At 38.5% G+C, this 22,285-nt stretch overlaps 1 protein-coding gene across 17 annotated transcripts in view; it reads left to right on the top strand.

The window, feature by feature from the left end:
- The window catches only part of ADGRL3 (adhesion G protein-coupled receptor L3), a gene marked incomplete at its 3' end in the record, with an annotated part of 400,329 nt that overhangs the window by 298,252 nt on the left and 79,792 nt on the right, over positions 1 to 22,285 (top strand). For all 17 annotated transcript variants that reach the window (XM_081321797.1, XM_081321796.1, XM_081321791.1 and 14 more), the window contains one exon: positions 7,337 to 7,433. In XM_081321797.1, the coding sequence (XP_081177923.1) occupies positions 7,337 to 7,433 (97 nt within the window). The remainder of the gene's footprint in view (positions 1 to 7,336; positions 7,434 to 22,285) is intronic.

The following is a 22,285-nucleotide window of genomic DNA, read 5'->3' on the forward strand; positions in this document are numbered from 1 at the left end:
TGGCTTTTTCCTGGCAAAAACAAGCCTCCAAGCCCTGATACTTGTAGAGTGAGGCAGTGGAGGCCAGAGCACACCTCTCCCCTCACTGCCCCAAAGCTTCCTTTCACTAACCACCTTTCCAGTTCTGTTCTCTGCCACCATGTGCAGAATAACAAAAGAGGCTTGTGGGACTACTGATTTTAAAAAAAGTTCAACCAGACCTTCCAACTTTGCAAGATCTTTTTTTTTTCATGAGAAGTTGGAAGGTCAGATTGATCTCTTTTTTTTAGTCCCACAAACTTCTTTTGTTGCCCTGCACATGGAGAACGGATCTGGAAAGAAGGTTAGTGAAGGAATGTGGATGCCCTGGGGTGTGGTGGGGGTTAAGGTTTGGCATTGTGGATTTTGAAGTATTTGTGCTCTGGTGGGGCTATTTAAAATGGAGGGAAGGCTTCGGAGGCTTGTTTTGACTAGGCAGGGGCTTGAGAAATGGCTTTTTCCTGCAAAAACTTAGCCAAAGAGTGAGGCACGCATGCCCACAGAGAGGGCTCTGAGTGCCCCCTCTGGCACATGTGCCATAGGTTCACCACCACTGGACTAGCTATTCCTTCGAAATTTCAAGAATGTATCTAAGGACACAGCTTCAGGCCTAGAGCAGTTATTAGCAGCAGAAGAGAGTCTTTGAAAAAACCCCAAATCCTATCGGACAGCAGGATCAAGTGCTAGATAGCTCTTTCTATCTCATCCACAGCATGTGACCTGGAAGCAGGTTTTCAGTGTGAAAAATATATATAGTGCAATAAGTATAGGACAGAAAACATAGCATAAAATGTAAGTTATTGGTTAAGAGATAAAATAGGATCTTGGATTATAAGCGATAAGACTAGTGGCATAGGGATAGAATACATGAGTAGGTTAAACAACTTTAGGAAGAATGTTTTAGAACAAACGAGATTGAACACTCAGTTGTATAAAAAATTTTATAATAAAAAGGTTGCCTTCTTCCCTGCCTATGTCCCCATCCCCAAACTGGAGCTATAACTCTTATCTTCTGCTGTTTAGCAAGTATTCGTCTGCCACGTTCTTTGGCTTGGTCTTTCTCTTCTCCTGCAAACAAGGGCTCTTCCTTTATATAATCTTCCTATTGCAGAAAGGGAAAGTGTATATTAAAGCTCTGGTCTGACTTCCCCCACAAAAACCTTGGTACAGAGTGCTGAGAAATGCTTCATGTTAGCTGCTTTACAGATGTTATATTCCCATCAAGAAGGATTTGGTGGGTCAACTTGTGCTCATGGGCACCACACCGGAGACTCATCTCTCCACTCTCCTGACATTGATCGTTCAACATTTAAGTTTTTAGTTGGTAAAATACAGAAACAGATTCAAGAAAGATGAGGGTTTTTTTCAAATTTACTATTGCATTAAAATGCATAAGGAGTTTTCTTTTTTTACCTTTACTTAGGAAACAGCACTTGGGCATCTCTGGGGTGTGAGGGAGCTGATAAAACCCACTGCAAAAAAGCAACACAAACTACATGCATGCACTTGGTGTCATGACACAAGTATTAAAGGGCAGTGTAGTGTCACAATACTATGCCAGAATGCACATTTTGTTGCTTTGGCATTCAATGGACTTCTATGAAATAGTATCACATAATGCTGGTTCCCCACTGATTAATAGAATGAACAAGGTTTAAAGTGTTGGTTGGAACACATGAAATCCTAACAGCTCATGATACTTTAAACGGCATTGCTTCCACATGGTTCTCACTGGTTAGATATTTGATCTGCTGGAGGTCCAGGCAATGCCCTGAATACCAGGGACTGATGGGGGTGGGGGAGGGTGGAGGAGATGCTGTCAGTGGCCCTAAGAAAAACCAAAGCTGCCTTCAAGTCAGGTTCCACTCTGACAATATTAGGAAAGGCTTATAAAGTACCAATATTGCTATTCATCAAGCATCATTCTTTTTCTTTTAAATTTTCCAAGGCTTTTTCTAAGTAATTTGCACTCCTGCAAATGTGATTGGCTTTTCTAGTGTTTCTTACCCAGATTGTTAGTCTGAATTAATTGTTCATTAATTAAATGGAAGTTCCTTATTGTTAAAAATACAGAGTAGCCAATAAGAATAAATATATAAAAAGCAAATGTTCTTTTCAAAGATGCTAAGAACAGATAAAACTTTCATAAAATGTTAATATTATTCATATCCTTAACATCATTTAAAAGTCATTAATACCTTGTGAAAGGATTTTTGACCCAGAATTTCACAAGCAGAAGGGTGGGGTTTGTGCTGGGAGATATGCAGCAAAATTAGAAGAACTTAAGCAGAATTTGCAGGCTAAAATGGTTACTTTTGGAACCTCATCTTTGCCATCTCAGTTTGCAGATTTGGAAGGTTAGACAAAGCCATCTATAAAAAATGGTATGCAAAATATTACCTGTTCACTGATGTTCTTTGTGTTCCACCCCTTTACTTGCTTCACTTTTGACAAATCTTTTGTCAGAATCCATTTATATCACATTCATAAATATATGTTTAAAACATTATCCCCCCCGCCCATGGATTCTGCCATCTCCTGAGGAAGGAGGAGCGCATGTGGATTCAGCCTGCCTTAGGTTATTTCAAAGACCAAGGGAAACCTTTTGAACTGGGGGAACAAAAGGGAGGGTTAGGGAAGAAGGCATCTGGCCTGTGTCTCCATTTGAATCTGTAAAGAAGAAGGCAATAACCATAAAGATTCGAAGTTCCCTTTTTCCCACAAAAGGGATGACACGAAGTAAAATGATGGGGGGCTGACCAAATGGGGTTGAGGGAAGGGGGGTGTGAACTGGGAACTCTTTATAAAGTTTCAGTTTATAAAACAATACCAAGTCCTGTCTTGTATTTCCACAACCAAGCATGTCCTAGTAAAAATTCCTTTTGGACTAGAACTGACTCCAAGAGTTTTTGTTTTCCTAAGACGTGGATTGGGGTGGGTCCTGACATCTTTATCAAAATTTGAAAAAAAAATATCTTGAAGTATGCTTGTGAGAGAAGGAAGCTCAAGTAGGGTGTGAATGAATCTTATCATGATTTTTCTAGCTTACACTAAGGAAGTAGCAGAGAAGTATTGAGAATTTTTAAGGCTCAGGCCTCTACCAAGAAAGAGCCTCTAATATTTTATTTACTGCATGCAATTTTTTTAATCATAACATCAGAACTGTTTCACAACTTTTCAAGTTTCTGAAGCAGTCAGTAACAATATTCTTAATTTGGTTTGATTTCTGCAGGGGAAAAATGAGCTTTCTGTTGGATTACAATAGCAACATTTTACCTTTAGGAAATAATTGACATTTGTTTCTTGCACAGATTAATGAAATAGTTTGCAACAGTTAGTTATGGCATGCAGGTTTATTACAGACCTATTCATGTAACTGACACCCTTTTCTCCAGAAGCTCAAGGCAATGTACAGTATGTGATGTCCCACATCTTTTCCTTAAACATCCCTGTTAGGTAGATTGAGTTGAGATATATATATATATATATATATCCCTGTTAGGTAGATTGAGTTGATATATATATATATATATATATATATATATATATATATATATATATATATATATATATATATATATATATATATATATATATAGAGAGAGAGAGAGAGAGAGAGAGAGAGAGAGAGAGAGAGAGAGAGAGAGACCAACAGCATATAACATGAATCAATTTTTTACCCTGTAATAACCCTCTATTTCCACAGTCCTGAATTACTGAAATTATATTAATATCAATTCCTAATAGAAAAAGACCAAAAAAATCTTTATATGTAGAGATTATAACTATAAACATTTTATAAATAAATAAAATGACATTGATATTTTACTAAATTATATAATGTATAATAATTTTAGCAGTCATGCTGACCTCATTTTACTCTTATGCATGAACAATATTTTTTAAACTTGTTTTGCTACTATCCAACATCTCAGAATGAAAGCCAATTAATTAAAACCAAAATTAAAAATATTCAGTTAAAAGCCTGTTTAAAAAAGTGTGTTTTAGGGCTTTTTTAAAAAGCAGTGAGCCAACAAAGAGCTATTGGTATTTACAGGGGAGTGAACAGGAAAGGACATAAGGAAACATGCTAAATTCTCTCCTTACATACTGTACATCTTGGGCGGAGCCCATCCAAGTGATACTGTCCAGGTCTTGTCCCAAAGTCTGAAAGCTACCCAGGTCTGGATGTGGGAGGAACACAATGACGCTCAATCCTAACAAGAATGAGTAGCTGCAAATATTTGGGCCCTGCATCTTGGGATCTTGCATTTTTTGTCATAGGTGGATTGCATTTGCTCATCTATGGTGGACTACTGAGGATTCTGTTCTGTTTGTTTATTTATTTATTTATTTATTTATTTATTTATTTATTTATTTATTTATTCATTCATTCATTCATTCTCATTCATTCAATTTCTATAGCCACCAAAGACAACCAAGTGACTCATACTCACAGTTCATGCTTACCAAACAGATGACAGCAATGGCCAAGAGGGCCTTTGCACACATACATCTTATGTAGCAGTTGTGCCCTTTCCTAGCCTGAGAGATCCTTCATGTCTTAGCCACTAAAGAGTGGATTGTTGTAATGCACTCTACCTGGGGGCTACCTTTGAAGTTTATCTGAAAGCTACAGTTAACTAGAATGCAACAGTGCAGGCAATGATGGCAGGCTTCATTAGAATTCTTTATTGGCCAAGTGTGATTAGACACACAAGGAATTTGTCTCTGGTGCATAAGCTCTCAGTGTACATACAAGCAATAAGTGATAAATCATGATTACAATCATAAATTACATTCATCTTAAATCATATCCTATAAGACTTAGTGATGGTCATAGGATACTAAATAAGCAACTAACATAAATCATACTAGGATAGTAAATAAAACAATATAAATTGTAAGATACAAGCAACAAAGTTATAGTCGTAAGATGATAAGGAGTAGGTAATAGGAAAGATGAGAAAGATCATAGTAATAAAGCCCTACTAAGTAGTTTGACAGTGATGTGGGAATTAGTTGTTTAGCAAAGTGATGGCATGGGGGGGGAACTATCCTGCCTAATGCTCCACAAAATGAACTGATTATCAATTGGCGGTGCAATTCAAGCTGTCAATTATCACCCATAGAGACCTTCCTGGCATAGGATCAGGTTATTTGAAGGACAGCCTGCCTCCAGTTGTTGCTGTCTGCCCATTGAAATCTGGCAGTGTGAACATGTTTTGGGTCCTGTTGATTAAGCTGTGTAATCTTGTGGGACTGTACAAACATGTTTTTGTTGTGATGACACCTGTCTTCTGGAATCTCTCTCTCACACACACAGACACACACAGAGAGACACACAGACACACAGAGAGATATTGAGATCCAGATGACTCCACCTTGAAAACTTTCAGGAAGCTATAAAATACTTGGCTGCTCTTCCAGGCTTTGGGGCAGGGTGGTAGTTGAACCACTTTTATATGGGGGTGCTTGTCTTCAGCTACTTGTGATTGCTTTATGAAGTTTTTTTCCCTTTATTTTTTTTAAGACTAGAACATATAAAATATAATTACTTTAGAGGAAAGCTGAAATTTAAATTTAAATTAAATTCAGGTTTCTCACCAGGTATACATCTTAGCTTTGTTTGAAGAATGGCATAAAAAGTGCCAAAATTAACTTGTCCTTTGAGTTCAGCTTGAGAATTATTATTTTATTTTACTGAAATTGTTTACATGTATATATGCATTATATTTCATTAACATAATTGAATGCCAAAAAAGGTATATGGTAAATACTGAAACTTATTCCAAGTGAATTATTAATGTAGCTAGTGAAAAATATAATCCAAACTACTGCATTAATTTTCTCTCAGAATATTTTAGACATAGAGCATCAGGTATCCCATATTTCTCCTCATTACATTCTAGACTTGGGAACTGAACATACATTACAATTTATATATCAATTTATGAAACATTTACATTTACAAGCACCTCTCTCAGATACTTGCATACAACAACATTACCTATTTCCCTAGTAACAGTCTGAACTTTGGAGATGTTGAATGAGTATTATGTTTTCATGACATTAACTAAGTAGGAAACTCTTTTGTTTTTATTTACTTAACTGATTTTTTTATTCAGGAGCTCAAGGCACCATATATAGCATTTCTCCTCCTCTTATCTTTTCCCACAACAATGACTTGTGCGATTGGACTAAGAGAGATGGACCAACATTAACTCAGCCAGGAATGTTTATTTATTTATTTATTTATTTATTAAATTTTTATACCGCCCTTCTCCCGAAGGACTCAGGGCGGTGTACAGGGCAATAAATATCAAAATATAAATACAAAAGTTAAAAAGAAGTTAAAAGGGATTAAATAATTATGCCCAATATAATACAATAATAAAACTGTGTTAAAACTAAATCCAACCCCAAACCCATCAGACCAGGCCAGATTGTTCAAATAGATAGGTTTTTAAATCGCGCCGGAAGGAGCGAAGGTCGGGGGCCATCCGGAGCTCAACCGGCAAGCGGTTCCATAGGTCTGGCGCGCCCACAGAGAACGCCCTCCCCCTGGGGGCCACCAATCGACATTCTCTGATCGGAGGCACCCTGAGGAGGCCCACTCATGTTCTGTGGCTAAGGGTAAACTGAAGGCAACATCTTAACTACTCCACAGCACTGGCACTTGTACTCCTTGCAAGTTTCCCATTTGGGGAAAAAATAGTGGATTAGATGGATTTGTTCACATTTTAGCATAGCTTTGGACAACTTTCTGCCTTGAAGTCCACTTTATTACTTTTTACCTTGTTTAAGGGACAAAAAAGAAGGGTTCATGAAGTTGTGTTATTATTAGAGTGAGGGGAGCTGAAAATGATAAATCTTTTTTCCATTTTTGATGAATTCTAAGAAGTGAAAATTGTCTTGAACTTTAACATAACACTCTTGAATAAGAACAAGTGACTTCTTTCCCCCCTCCACCCTTGTTCCAGTGGTTAAGTGGTCTTATAAGTGCGTGAGCTTCTGAAAGGCTTAATGCACTTGGTTTCCCCAAGTCAAACAAAAGGTCCAAGACTTTCAACTTGACCCACTCTGGGCAGCTCTGGAGGTCATTCATGTAAGCTGCATATTGTCCACCCTTGCTCTAGGAAAAGCAGGGAGCTCTTTGCCCAGAGAGAACAATTTCAGAGAGAAAATCAAAACACCTTGCTTACTTCTTGCACTGCCAGAAGCCATCTCCACAGAAACAGGAAGAAGCAGGTCATTATTTCCTATGGATCCTCTGCTTGATGTTCATCTTCTGCTCCTTCTTCTTGTGCTTCTGCAGAGCCGAATTCGCAGGATGTGGAATGACACAGTTCGAAAGCAATCAGAATCCTCCTTCATCACTGGGGATATAAACAGTTCAGCATCACTTAACAGAGGTAATTATGGACTTTTCAAATACATATGACCTTTGTAATTATGAATAATCTAAACAGCAATGCTTTGTTAACCTTGCAACATGTAGCATCTTGTTCCCTTGAATTAAAATGTTACCACAGAATAAAAGATCCATTGTGCACTGTATTTCATTAATAGAAAATACTTCTTTTAACTTTCTCTCAATTCTTTAACATGGATATTAAATGTCACTGAAAGTCAGTTGTAGAAGGAGTAGTGGCAGTGAGGGAGAATAGTTTTGAGGTCAGGCTGCTGGTCGTAGACACAAATAAAGATACCTGTCTTCTTAATGTTACTGCTATTGCTAAGAAAAATAACTGCCATTCATGAAAGGTGTTGGTACATCCTGCTAAATGCTGAAGTCCAAGAGAAGGTTCCATGATGGAGAAAACCTGCTGCATAATGTGGAGTTATGCCATTTTCCCAGCATAGCCTTCCTGATATACTACATATATTACCTATATGTAGTAATGTAATGAGGATGTTTTCAGCCAGGCTCAACACTGGATCTAAAACTTTTCCAAAATTAAAGAAACCAATGTTCCAAACTCTATTAAAAGACATGCCAGGATACTGAGGATTGAAAAAATATTCCTCTCAGGGAATGTTCCTTCCCCTCCCCCCACACACATTCACCCATTGTGTCTTTTTCACTGCCACAACCACCACCATCACTAGCTCTAGAAAACAACTTTCTCAAAGATTCTGGGAAGGTTAATTGGAGCAGCAATGAGGGTAAGTGTATGTTTGTGTGGGAGAATGAAGGTAAAAGTAGTGCTGAAAAACAGAGCTGAAATTGCCTATCAGATTTTGGTTATAGAGAAACTGCCATTGGGGAGGAAAGGCAAAACAAGAGTCTTTGAGTGTCACTTCACATTGCCTTTTTTTCTTCTGAAAATCACAAGAATGATACAAGATGATGGGTGTTAGTCTTCTGGGGAGAAATGTAAATAATGGCTGTTTTTTAATGGGTTCCTCTACCTTTCTGGGGGCATGAGAACTAGACCCATAAAAAAATGGAATTTTTATTCATGCTACACTATCTTCAATAGCTGAAACAGAGGACAGATGGGTCTCTAACTTAAAACTATAGGCAGAAAACAAAAAACCTGAGGCTACCATAATTATATTTCATGTTTTATATACTACCATAATCTTCCTTGGTCTTGCCAAGGCTGAACTTACACAGTTCTTCCAAGTATTTTCCATTCATTCCAATGACTTTCCTGACTTCCCTTCTGTGACCTTGTTCTTTTTCTCAACTCTTCTTAAGCATGGTATCCAGAACACTATTAAAATCTTAAGAGCAGCTTAATAATAATTCTGTGATTCAGGAACCTTATTTCCCTTAATACAGCCTGTGTTTGCCTTTTATACTCCAATGTTATACTATAATTAATTATAATTGAAATTTCATGAACTTTTTCACAAAGCCAGTGATTCCCATTTTATGCTGACTTCTTATAATCCCTGCATTATTCCCAAAGTGTTTATATCACTGCATGATACCTGCTCTAGAATTTTCTCAGGTAATTCCCCATATTCTCCTGGAGAAGAAACAATGCTTGCCTTCCTTCGGTCATTGGGCTCTTTACCTGTTGTCCAAGGTTTTTGAAAGATAATGGACAAGCACTTTGGCCAGACTGTCAGTCAGTGCCTGCTATATGTTAGGATATAGTTCATCTGTCCTCTGGACTGAAGGTCATTCAAACTTAGCAAGTGTTCCCTAGTTACAGGTGTTTTAACCTCAGACTACAACCCTTCAGTGTGCTCTTTATAATCACCTAGTGGGCCACAAACTACCTTATTGGAAAAGACTGAGATCAAATAGGAACTAACTTCCTTTGTTAGCTTATACTGCCATGAACGTCTAACCACCGTTGCTGTAAATGTATTAAAAATTGTTCAAGTTCAAAATATTACAAGAGTAAGAAAGAAGACTTTGATGGAGATGAATGAGACCTTTAGAAAACCACAAGGGAAAAAACAAGCAAAAATTTGCAGAAGATGCTGAGACAGATACCTCCCTAATTTAAATGAGCATAAAAAGGAAATGAGGTATAGTCCAATGAGATTTGAAAGATTGTTCTCAGTAGCACCAGACAGACGAGACCAAAACTAACCACTTAATAAAGGTAGTCTTAACTGTGAATTAGGAAGGTGTCTGTGTTTAGAATTATTTTGCATTCACCATTTCTGCCCTGCCACCTTTTCATTAACTAACCAAATATAATTTTTCTATTACTTAAATTCTGAGCCATATACAGTACATGCTCTTGGGATATTTATCTCTGTTACTGAAATCCATTTCTGATCATCTAGAGTAGCTGATCTAGCTGGTCTCTCAGCACAGAGAGACCTAAGTGAGAATCTATTTTCTGTACGTTCACCATCTGAAATTAATATTTTCTTTCCCTAGCTTCTCTCAACTGTGTCAGTCTTTCCCAGCCTCAGTATCCTCCACATATATAAAGTTTTATTCCCCAGAATTCTCAGCAATGGCCAATCTCATGATGATTCTCATACTCTTTCCTTTTCTCTTCTTTCATTCAGGAACTTAAATTAACATGCATAACATTCCCTCCGTTTTTCCCTACAATGTAAGAGAGACAACTAGACAAGTAAACTTCTGTGGGAATTAGCATACCGGAGCATGAGTTTTCCCACTCCTGGTTCAACACCTTAATTATTACATCATATTGGTTTTCTATTGTAGGAATTAAAGTTTACATTTCAGGAGATTGCCCAAATTAGGAAGACTGAACTAGATAATTTTCCTTGGTCTAGGACTGTGCACTAATAACAGACGCATGACTTGGGTACCATAATAGTAGTTCTTTCCAAGGTAAGAAAAACACTAATATCTGAGCAGCTGCATGTCATCTTGCCTAAGTGCAAAGTTTCCTCAAGAGAGTGAGATAACAATGAGATAATAAGAGGCATATATTTTCCTGAAGATAATGTGAAAATGGCTTGCTATTGCCTTCTTCTAAGCTGTTTCTTTGATTCTCCGGTCTAGCCTACAGCCCTGGGATTCCTGCACAGTCCCACAACATCAAGAGATTGGAGACACTGAATTCTGCAGGATTATCATTTATATTATCACTTTCCCTTTCCTTGCAAATATAACCATAACAAGGAGAAACATAACTAACACTCTCAATCACCATCTGACCTTTTTCAATATGTCTGTTCCCATAAGAGAGCACCTATTATCTGTTTGAACTTGCAGGGCAACTTTGAAAAAAAATATTTCAGCTATTGAGGAACTCAAAAGAAACATTATTGTTTAAAAGAAAGGTCTCACTTTAAAATATTACAAACTCCCTCCCCCTCTTTTTTTTTTTTGGCCAAACAACTTATTGCCCAATTGCAGCTATGCCACAAGGTTGAGAAGAGGTTTTAATTTTCTCCCACTCATCTTGCTAGACACACCAGCAGCATCAAAACCATACCTGTTTCCCAGTTAGCCTGTCAATCTTACTTAAAATGTAATCACCTGCCCCCCTCAGATGAGAAATAACATTTCAAGTAAGTATTCTTACAGCAATGCTAAGAGAAACAAATCCTTATCATCCAGGAAGCCTATCTGAGCAATTCTGCTAAAAAGAAATAGTAAATGTTCATGTTAAAGTGCAGAGATTCCTTTAGATAATTTATGTTTCCAAATGTAATAGAAGTAAATTCAAAGAGTATTTTTTTAAAAAAAAGTATAAATATTGATGGCAACATTAATTACTGCCTTTTAAAAAGCTTTCTCCCCAACTGAATGCAGACAAACCACTTTTAAGTCATGGATCATCAACATTCTCATCTTGACTTGTCTTGCTGGGAGTCCTCATTGCCTTTCTCCCAGCTCATGGTTTTAAATAAATTATTTGGTAGCATTTATCAGCAAAAGATGCCACATTTAGGAAGCAGTCAAACAACAGAAGAAAACCTGTAGCAGCTTCTGATCCCGAGAATATGGAACAAGGAAGACATAAATATTTTTAGGCTTAAATACTGTAAGTTCTATGACATGCCAGTAACTATTTAGCTGTCCTCTATAAAAACAAATAAAATGAAGGGCCTTATGGATTTCTAATCCAGTTGTGGGTTTTTTCAGCTTTTAACTGCTATTTTTAAAATGTTAACATGTTTCAAATATTGCTTTCCTTCTTGACTCATCTCAAGATCTTTCAATTTATTAAATATGTTAGGGCCACCCACTTCATTAGATAGGTAAAGGTAAAGGTTCCCCCGCACACACGTGCTAGTCGTTTCCAACTCTAGGGGCGGGTGCTCATCTCCATTTCAAAGCCGAAGAGCCAGCACTTGTCCGAGGGCATCTCCGTGGTCATGTGGCCGGCATGACTAGATGCCAAAGGCGCACGGAACACTGTTACTTCATTAGATATTAGGTGATTTTATCTGTTTCCAAGATCAGTTATTTTCCAATGACTCAAACCTCCATGTAGTAGGCATAAATTTATATTGGTAATACCTATACAATATCCAGTTCTGTTGCAGACCCATAGGTGATAGTAGTTGGTAATATGCAAAAGAAACAATGAGCAGGGATGGTGGGGGTGGAATGCTGTCAGGAGCAGTCGCAATCTTGGCCCTCGGCTTGGGGGTTTTAAGTGGCTTTTAGAAACCTCATTGCCCCAAAGAAAGCCTAGAACCAGGTATGTTGATCATTCTCATGATTTGGGTACCTGTTCACCCTCATTTATGGCAAGGAGGGGGATTTTTCCATAATGTAATCCTACTGGTAGGGAGCAGGGAGCAAATTTCAGGCACATTCACCTGAAAACCTCTTGTTTTTCTGTTCTCTATCAAGCCCAAGGCATGGAAAATTGTGTGCAATGTATAATTATCCTATTTCCTTCCTTACCTATTTTCCTTCACCTACTGTATGTTCTCTCCCTTTCTCTATCCTACAGATTCCCTTCCCCTTTAATGCCCTGAATTCTGTCTGATCACTTATTTCTTTTTTCATTTGCTGCTCCCCTCCTTATCATCTAGCCAGCTGCTGACAATTCATTTGACAATCTGATTTTATATTCTAACTTTATTGTAAAATGAAAATTCGTATTTGGTTTGTGCATACAATATGCTTAAATCATTATGTGTGGAGGTTTACGGTTATATAAAACACACAGATATAGTTGTATAGGAATGTGAGTGATAGAGAAAGAGTACAGATGGTTGAATGAAAGTTGTGTGTGAATAAAGGGGAAAATAGAAAATGTATTGGCATGGAATTACAACAAAAAGGATGGAAGGTTGCTATGGTAATAGAGGGAAGAAGAAAGTGAATTCTGGTTCTTTTGCTTCAGAAGTAAAAAAAATAACTATTTTAGCTTGCCTACAGTTGTAGCATTTGGGCTGGCCATAAGAAAAGTATTTCTGAAGTGTAGAAATTCCCCTGCCTTAGTGGACCAACATGGCTATTTTTTGAGAGTTGGGTTTATTTTTTTGATCCAAATAGCCTTTCCCTTGCTTCTTATTCTAAAATTATTGTAATCTATTGAGATACAACTAAATGAATTCTTCAGACTAATGTATATGGGGCTTTCATTGTGTAATCCAAATTTTACATTGATTGAGTCCCACCAAAAAACCCACAAAATAAGGGGGGAGTGGGGTGAACAGAAGAAATGTCCCAGTAACTTTGCAGAAGTAAGAGCTAAGCCTATAATTTCCTGATCCTTAACCCAGGTTCTACAATGTATCAGCTCTACTTTCCTTTGCATTGAGTAACATCAGCTTTTTGTGCTGCAAATACGTAGATGATTTGGGTGATTTTATCTCGGTTTAGTTTGATTTGAAATACTATTTGAAATACTTTCCAGCTTATATTGCTTTTATGTAACATAACACACACACCCAACTATCCTGTACTATGTGGCTTGAATCGTAATCATTTGGATAATAAGGTATCAGTGGTTTGGTGTTTCACAGTTTAGCTCTCACAGGGACAATTATGTTACAGTCTTTTTAAAACTTCAGAACAATTACAAGGAAGGTAATTTGTAAACTCGTGAGAAGTGGCTTGGGCTTTCCTGAACAAGGCTCTGCGATTCTCCTTGTCATGGCAACACAATCTGCTTCAAGGAGGTACTTCATACAACACAAAGCCTCAACTGTCATGAGCAGAAGACTCTTGCAGGAATGGGAATTGCTGAACAACACAGAGCAGGAAGGACAAGGAAATCAATGCAGTGACAGCATATTGCTAGCATGCTATTTGGCCAAGTGCTTTCAAAGGAGTGGCTTGTTCAAAGCCAGGGGTGTCAAACAGCTGGCCCGTGGGCCGATTGCATCATATGGAGGCCGTGCCCACCCCAGTTCCAGCAATGCAAAAAAAAGTTGCGATATGTTGCCATATGTGATGTGACATGGCGAGTTTGACACTCGTGTTCAAAGCATTGAGCAAGTGACAAAGCTTTGCACAGTCCTAGTAATTATGAATGCAGTGAGAGAGCATGGTTTTAAAATTCTTTTCCCCAATTCCTCCAGAAAGAAAACAGCCCCTGAATTAACCTCTGACTCTGCTTTGACACAGGGGGAATTTCCTTGAGACCGAAATATCTCTCCAAAAGAGGCTATTCACTAAGGGAAGAGAAAGGAGGGCACCACCATGCTTGCTCACTTCATACAGAAGCTAGCATTGCACACAACGTACCTACTGTTTATTTCCCAAAAGTTTTCTCTACATTTGCTCCACTTGTGGAAGGGAAACTCACTTAGGCCATCCCTTAGCTCTGCCTATCCTCTTTCTAGTCGTTTTGCAAAGCAGGATCAAGCAGCCAGAACTCCACTTTTGTCTCCCCGCACTAGATAAAAAGAACAAGTGGCTCAGAGAGAAAACATAGCCCAGAAGAGCAAACCCTCCCTTGCCCATAGCCAGTGCTTAAAGAAAATGTACAAGGAGTACTTGCCACCTCCAATCAGGGTGAGAGAGATGTAGATCTTCTGCCAGAAGGACCTTGGCAGCTGGGGGAAGAAGGCTCAGACTGAGGGAAGTGAAAGGATGGGAGATTTATTGAATAGGTAGATGGGCTTAAGTCACTGGGCTTAAGTCTACTCCCTCTTTGATATATTCTTCCTGGAATTTCTTTTGGCATGAGTTATGGGCAAGGATGATATCAACAAGTTATTTATTCCAGCACAACAGGAAGAAGCATAAACTCCAAACTAGAGGCAGTTTGTTCATATGTTTCTTTGTTAAATTAGTTTGACGCCCATCTCGCTAGAAGGTGACTCTGGGAGGCTTACAACATTGAGGCTATCTGAATAAATACTGCATGTATTAGAAATGGCTGAAGTAGAAGGAGTGGCAGCTGTCTCCAGGCAGAGAATGAGAAGTGCTGCAGATGTCCTGTTGGATCATTCTGTCTTTGCTTGATGGCTGCTGAGAAGAGGAAGAAGACCAAATAGATACCTTTCCTTGTGGGCCCACCCAGGTGAAAGGGGTGGATCACAGAGACTGACTACATTAAGGAAAGGAACGCTGCCAACAATGTCACAGGGAAGCTTCTTGCAGTAGAGAGGAAGGGAGTGTTTGCTGCTCGGGTGGAAAGGAGGGACCAAGAGTGTGGAATGACAGCTGCTGAGACTACAGCAATGAGCCTGGAAGGGGAAGAATAACCCTTTCAAGTTGTTCAAACCACACACAATAGTAGGGAATTACTTTCTCCATGGGTTTTGCAAGACAGAAGGATGGCAGTCAACCAAAGCATTTGGCTTTGCTTGTGAATTCCCTGGCTTTTCCTGCCACCTGTCACCGTGCCCTACTAGCCCAACTGAGCACCAGCCACAATTGCACCTGCCCTATCTCTGATTATAAATGCAAACTTAACATTACTTTTAGCTATTATGTCAGACTAAAATGTAATAGTGGATTGGCATTCCGCCTTCTACTTTGTGCAGCACACAGAAATGTCAAGATTGGATAAAATTCCTGTTCACTATTCTAAGAGCTTCTAAATACTCTGAGAGATGTAGGTCCTTCTAATTGTGAATATAACATATGTGAGTATTTTTCCCCCATTTCTGACTCTCTGATGACTTTATTCTATGTGAAGTGAAAAATATCTGTAAAATGTAGAAAACAATATTGGTAACAATAGCGAAAGATAATAACCAGTTTAACTGGTCTATATATATTCTCATGAACTGAGTAAATTAAACCCATATTCAAGCAGGGAGACCCTGCATCTGAAAGGCATCTAAAAAGCAAAATTTTCATAACCTGATTTGTATCTCATGAAACTTAAATATTTTCAGAACTGAATTGCTCATATCACATTTTCTGTTACTGTACCCAAGGTGTGGCATATGATATAATTCATCCAATAAACCCCTAGCCCTCTCCCCAAATGCACAAATAGGTTTCTGATGGATTTTTAAATCCTAGTTCTTAGTCTTTGTGCATCACATATATGGGCTACACTCTTGCACAGACACATTATAAGAAATGTTAGGCTGCTGAGGAAAAATTTGGCAAGAGCCACATCCCACAATTCCCTCAGATTTTTGGGGGGGATGGTTTTACTGCCACAGCAATAATGTTCTTAGGTCTTTCTCTGTCTTTCTCTTGTGAAAATGTGAAAAAAAGTTATTTTTCCAATTTATTTTCCTCTTGCTTGTTTTCTTTTTGTTATATAATATACCTCTGACTTTTGACTTATGGCAAAAAGCATCTGAATGCTCAGAAATGTGAGAGCAACTTACCACCCATGGCACTGTTATTCTGTGCTTTGTCTTAAATGATAGCAGATAGTTTCCCATCCTGCCAGAATGTACAAAACAGGCCCATAATCACACTTTTGTGTAGCCACTTGAGCAAAATGCTTTTTGCTACTCATCCAAACTGAGGGACTTGTCTACAGTCTCCATCCCCCCCTATGGAAAATCTGTCAGACCTATCTCTGGTGCCTTAGCTACCTTCTATAGTTTCAGGCATATGAGTGAAAGATTCATAATTACTAACGTTTTCCGACTGGTTCCATATCCTGTTGAAATAAAATGGAAACAAGCAGCCCTCCATTGACTCAGAGAAGAATAGAAAGAGGCCCACGTGTCATTTGTCAGGGAGGCAGAAATCTCTGTTTCTATCTCCAAACCTTCCTATTGCATCATTGTCAAGCCTCCTTTTGCTACCTTCACTATCTATCTGTTGTCCTAGTTCTGACAGTGAGTATCATCAGTTCATTCCATTCTTTGGACTGTGCCCCTTTTTGGTTCGATTTCAGATGAAGCAATTCAGAAATCTTGTAAGAGGTTCTGTGGTTGAGCATCATTCCTGTCCCTCTTGGTCCTGATCCTCATAACATAATACAACACGAAGGGCTCATGTTGGTATTTTGGGGAGAAATGGAAGAAGTTATTCCCTGTGGCCACTCTTTGTGAGTTTCCCTATTTGAGTTTCTACTGTATCTCTCTCAGTTTTCTCTTCTTAGGGCTGTATTTATACAATATTCTTTATGGTACTTTCCAGTATCATACTCCTGATTTCATACCTGAGATGAGCATTACAGTCTGACTGAATGGGTGTTTCCGTGTCTGAAATAGGATTCTAACACTAAAACATACAGCAAAGAGCATTACAAAGTGTAAAGGATTCAGTATTGCAAATGTCTGAGTAGAAATTATCAATATACCATCTTTAAAGTAGGAATGTTTTTTTTTTCAGTAATGTAGGAAAAACACATTAAATTTTTAGTACTCTTGGGTATTACTTTTGCAGAATTAAATGTTGAAAGATATCTTTCTAATCTCACATTCTGAAAGCTAAAGTAAAACTGTTAATTGTTAATATATGATTCTCTTGGATTAATTAGTTCTTTGTGCAGTTGCTATATGTATACAGAATCAACTTTTTATTTGATTATTACTTTCACAGAATTCTAGAATAGAATTGGAGGAAAATACATAGGTCATCAATCTTTTTCATAAGTACAAGTATCCTTTGCTATACCTAATATATTTGATTCTTTTTCCTAAGTGTAGAACTTGCATGTTCTATTACATTTCATTCTAGATATTCAAGCTAGATTGTCTAACCTATCAATGTTGAATTTTATTTCTGTCTTCTAGGGTATTATTTATCCCACCCAGTTTTGTGTCAGCTGCAAATTTGATAAGCATTCTTCCACCTCTTCATTCAAGTCATTAATGAAACTGTTGACGAGTAGAGGACCCAGGATTGATCCTTGTGGCACCCCACTTGATACCTTTCTCCAATTTGATGAGGAACCACTGATGAACACTATTTGAGTATGATTTTCAAGCCAGCTGTGGATCCATGTAATAGACATGCTATCCAATCCATACTTAACTAGCTTCCTAATCAGTTTTCCTGAGATTAACATATTTAATGTCATCTAAATCCCCAAATCTACTAAAGAAATTTTCCATTCAGAAAATAAGGAATTCTTCTTGACAATTCAATGTTGACTTCTGGCAATTTCTGTGTTATTCTCAAGCTGCTTACCAATCAGTCTCTTTATGGTCTTCTCTAAAATTCTCCCAGCTACAGTGCCAGATTGACTGGTTCTGTGTTGCTAGATCCTGCTTTTTCTCCTTTTTGATGAGAAGGACTGCAATTGCTCTTCTCAGTCATCTGACATCTCATCCAATCTCTGAGATATTCGAAGATCAGACATTAAGGATCAGCCAGACCATCAGCAAAGTCCTTCTGTACTCTAGAAAGCAATACACCTATCCCTCATTCAAAGAATTCCTTGACAATCTTCTGTCGGTTTCAAGTTTCATTTCTGCCTCTTCATGTTCCTCTTCACAGTTGCCTGGTGGAATATATGCCCTCTCTTTGGAGAACACAGAGCCAAAATACAAGCTGGGTAGCTCTGTCTTTTTCTTGTTGCATTTTAACATTTTGTCATCTTCATTAAACAGCTGGAATACTACGATTTTGCCTTCTTTTTTATTGACATAATTAAATAGTTTCTGTTCTGTTTGGCATCATGTACCAGCTTCACTTCATGTGAGTTTAGTTTTTCTGATACCATCTCTACAGTTTATGTATATGTATCCTTACTTGGTGATCTATCCCTTTTTCTACCTCCCATCTATGTTCTTTTTTATCTTCAGATCTTCAGTAAATTTTTGTGCTGCCACATTGACTTCTTATGCTGTCCTTCCTATTTCTCCTAACTGGAATTGTTTGCAATTTTGTTTTTAGTATATACTTTTTTTTAAAAAAAAGCCTTCATCTTCTCCTGCTATGTAATCCTATTTATCTTGCTCTGACTTTATTAAAATATGTTTTGAGATTTTCCAAAATATAGTTTTGACTATACTCACTCAGCCTATACTTTCTTTTTCTTTCTGTACAGCCTTTTTGTTTCTGTTCCTTTTGAATAAATAATATTCTTCACTTGCAATATTTGAATCATGAGAGATATCCTACCAGATCTCTTATGTCTATTAAATCTATGCCTTCTTAAGTTAAGAATTTTAACATTAGTGTGAATATCGCAAAAGCTGTAAATTTTATGAGTCAGTGTTGTTTCTGATTTTGCACTGAATGTTTAATAAGACCCATTGCAACAATATACCCTCTTCCTTCTCCAGTGCACAAGTCCTTATTGTAGGATTTTCATCTCTAGGTTGTACACAATTCAGTAAGTCCTGCTAATCAAGCTTGTCACATTTTGGGCAAAGATAATTTTACAAGTCCTTCTGAAATGCAACCCATTTCATGTCAGGTAGCACAAACAAGGATCACAGAAACCAAATCTCTCCCACTGAGTTTTTGGGACGTGTAGGCGCATGCTTGCAGGGCCCCCTCCTCGTTTCTTGGTAGGAGGACTGCCCCCACAGCCACATCGCTGGATGACAAAAGGAGCATTCGGGTCTGGTGCTTTAGGACCGGCTCAGCTGCAAACAGGCATTTAAGTTTCTCCAATGTCACTTGACATTCCATTGTCCATTGGAGCGCCTGGCTGGGCTTGAGCATCCCCCCTTTTGTTTTTAGCAAGTTTGTGATGGGGAGGGTGATTTGTGCAGTTGATGGGGGGTCTCCATTAAACTGCATACCGGGGGGGTGTCTTGCAGGCTGTCCCAGGGCTGGTCCTGCAGGTGCTCCCTGCCAGGCAGCCACCCCTGGCATTAGAGTGGTACGGCCACCACCGTTGAGCTGGCTGAGGTTCCAGTTGTCACAGCAGGGATGGAGCACCATCGCCAGCTGTATTAGGGGGTGGATACACATCAGGTTGCCACCTTTGAGCCAGGGTTTCATGCACTTTGAGGTTCTTAAAGCCCCCTGCATGAACTTTATGGCTTGTTCCATCATCCAGTCCATCCAGTCGCTTTCTCCGCACGCATCATCACTCTCTTTCTCCAGCCCTTCCAACTTGGCTTGCTTTCCACATCGGTGGCTGCCCCTACCCTCATGGGTGAATGTCACCCCCTGAGGTTTCTCTTCTCACTCCTCTTTTCTTCCGACCCCTAGGGACCATCAGGGGCTCAGTGGGTCATCTTCCCCCACTGTCTGAATGGTACAGACAGATCCAGTCCTCCCAGAGGGGGTCTCATAGATACCTCTCCCCAGGTTTCAATTTCTTCTTGGTCAGTCTCTTGAGTCAACATTGTATGCACAGTCCCCACAGTAGAGGTAATATCCTCTCCGGGTTGACCAAAACTGCAGTTTCTGCCTAATGTCAGATCTGTCCCCAAACAAACATTTATGAAAGCAAACTCTCAACTCCAATTGCTTGAAGTGCAAAAAAACTTTTACTAAAGATGTTGGTTTCAGGAAAGTGAGGCAGGAACTGAAGTTCCTGCACATTAATACAAAGAGCCAAACCCAACATTCCCCATCACTCCCCCTGATGTCTGGTCTATTATCACCCAATCTGGGATCGCCACAATGTTGTGGGAAACTCTGGTTTGTTTAGGCTGCTGGAATTTAACATCTAGAACAAGTAAGTGGCCTTGAAGATGCCTGGCATAAGTGGTACAAACAGCTCTGGTCTTCCTCACATGTCAGCTCCCCCTCCCCATTTCCCACTTTTAAATACAGAAGTATGGATTGCCCCAAATGCCTCCTCCCTCCATTCCCCTTTGATGGCAGGACGCCAGCAAGGCACCAAGCCAATGATGGCGATCCTAACAATGTACATATTCAGTTATTCACCTACATTCCTCTTTTTTCCTGGCTGAAAACAAGACATTAAAGTGGACCCCAAAAGAGAATTCTATGCATGTTGGAAAGGTAATACTGAATAAGTAATTTGCTGGCCTGAAAAATTTCCTGTTTTCACCACTTGAGCTTCCAGATTCCTGAGCTTCTTCTCCAGATCTTGAAATATCGTAGTAATATGGTTGTAACTGTTCTTTGCAGAATCATTGTCCTCATGGTACAGGGGGGGGGGGAAAGGAATAATTGACAGTGGACTTGATAAGACTTGAGCTTGATAAAAATGATAGACCTGGGAAATGGATGAAGAGCCAGATAACTGGAAGAGGGCAAACTTTTCCATCTTCAAAAAAAGAGAATAGTAAGATCGATCCCAGGGTGATTACTCATCTAACATTTGCAGACAGGTCTGGTTACCAGAATTGCCAACAACGAAAACCTGGGTGGGGTAGCTAATACCTGGAAGGCAATCTTTCAAAATGCTCTTGAGGAATTGGCTGAAAATAACATTTAGCAAAGACAAATGCAGCATTAAGCAGTTCATCCATTTTCTAAGAACTATTTCTGTCAAACTCCAACTAAAATCCTGCTTCTGCAACCTACAATTCACAATTGCCTGAAGGAAAATACAACTTCTTATCAGATAAGAGTCAATGAAAATAGAAGTAGAGTAATTCTGACTTTTGTTTTAATTGTTTGTTATTTGACGTCTTCTGGTACACTGCTACTGGTACAGTGTTTCTTTTCACGTTTTATTTGGAACATGTCAAAATAGGCCATTTTTGTTGCTGTTAGCATCTCTCAGTAACCTTAGCAGATTTTGTGCATTTTGTTTCCCAATACAAGCTCAGTAATTGCTGTAATTCTTTAATTTCAGACATTCTTCTTAGTTCACAAGTTCCTGTTTTCATCTCCAGTATGGATCTGGGTTGATTTTCAGCTTTTCAACTTAGTCAGCTGATTTCCTTTTTTCCTTTCTTGAAACAATATGTTATGATTGCTGTAAGTCTCTACCCGTGTAGTTTTCCTTGCAAGAGTATAGTCATAATCCTCTATAGATATGGTTTCTTCCCTCATTGTGCAGTGAGGACTACAACCCCTGGATTTCCGCTGTTCTCCCACCAAACACCTTCCTAACCTTGCTTAATTTTTTAAAAACTAATTAGCTAGGAACTGCCACTTGCTGTTTTTGTTTATTTGTTTAATTTGTTAATTTGTTTTATTTTCTTAAAATTCAAAGTAGGCATTTGATTAGCTCACCTTTAATTTCCTGTAAAATCAAGCACTCTGCCATTACATGATGCCCTTTCCCACTCTAACAAGTCTTCTCTCAGATGTCAAGGATATCTGATCCTTTGTGTCTTTCTTTGTCAGCAAGAGAAGTCCAACATTTCCCAAAATTAAAATATTTGGTCAATTTTGCCTTCAACAAATTTAAGTTAAATAAAGTCCACCACCATTACTATTCATTTATCTTTCTTTCAAATAACTGCAGTTAAGTCAATCATCTCTGAAATCCAATCATTTATATCTGAAAATAGGGTGTTTCTCCATCTTATTTTTTGCTATTATCAGAACATGAAAAAACCCATCTTTGTTTTGAATGTGTTAAATTCAGAGTAGCCACTATGTAATTAAGTGCATTATATTCTAAGTAGCCACTATGTAATTAAGTCCAAT

Source organism: Vipera berus, assembly GCF_964194415.1.
Source record: "Vipera berus genome assembly, chromosome: 2".
Lineage (NCBI taxonomy): Eukaryota > Metazoa > Chordata > Lepidosauria > Squamata > Viperidae > Vipera > Vipera berus.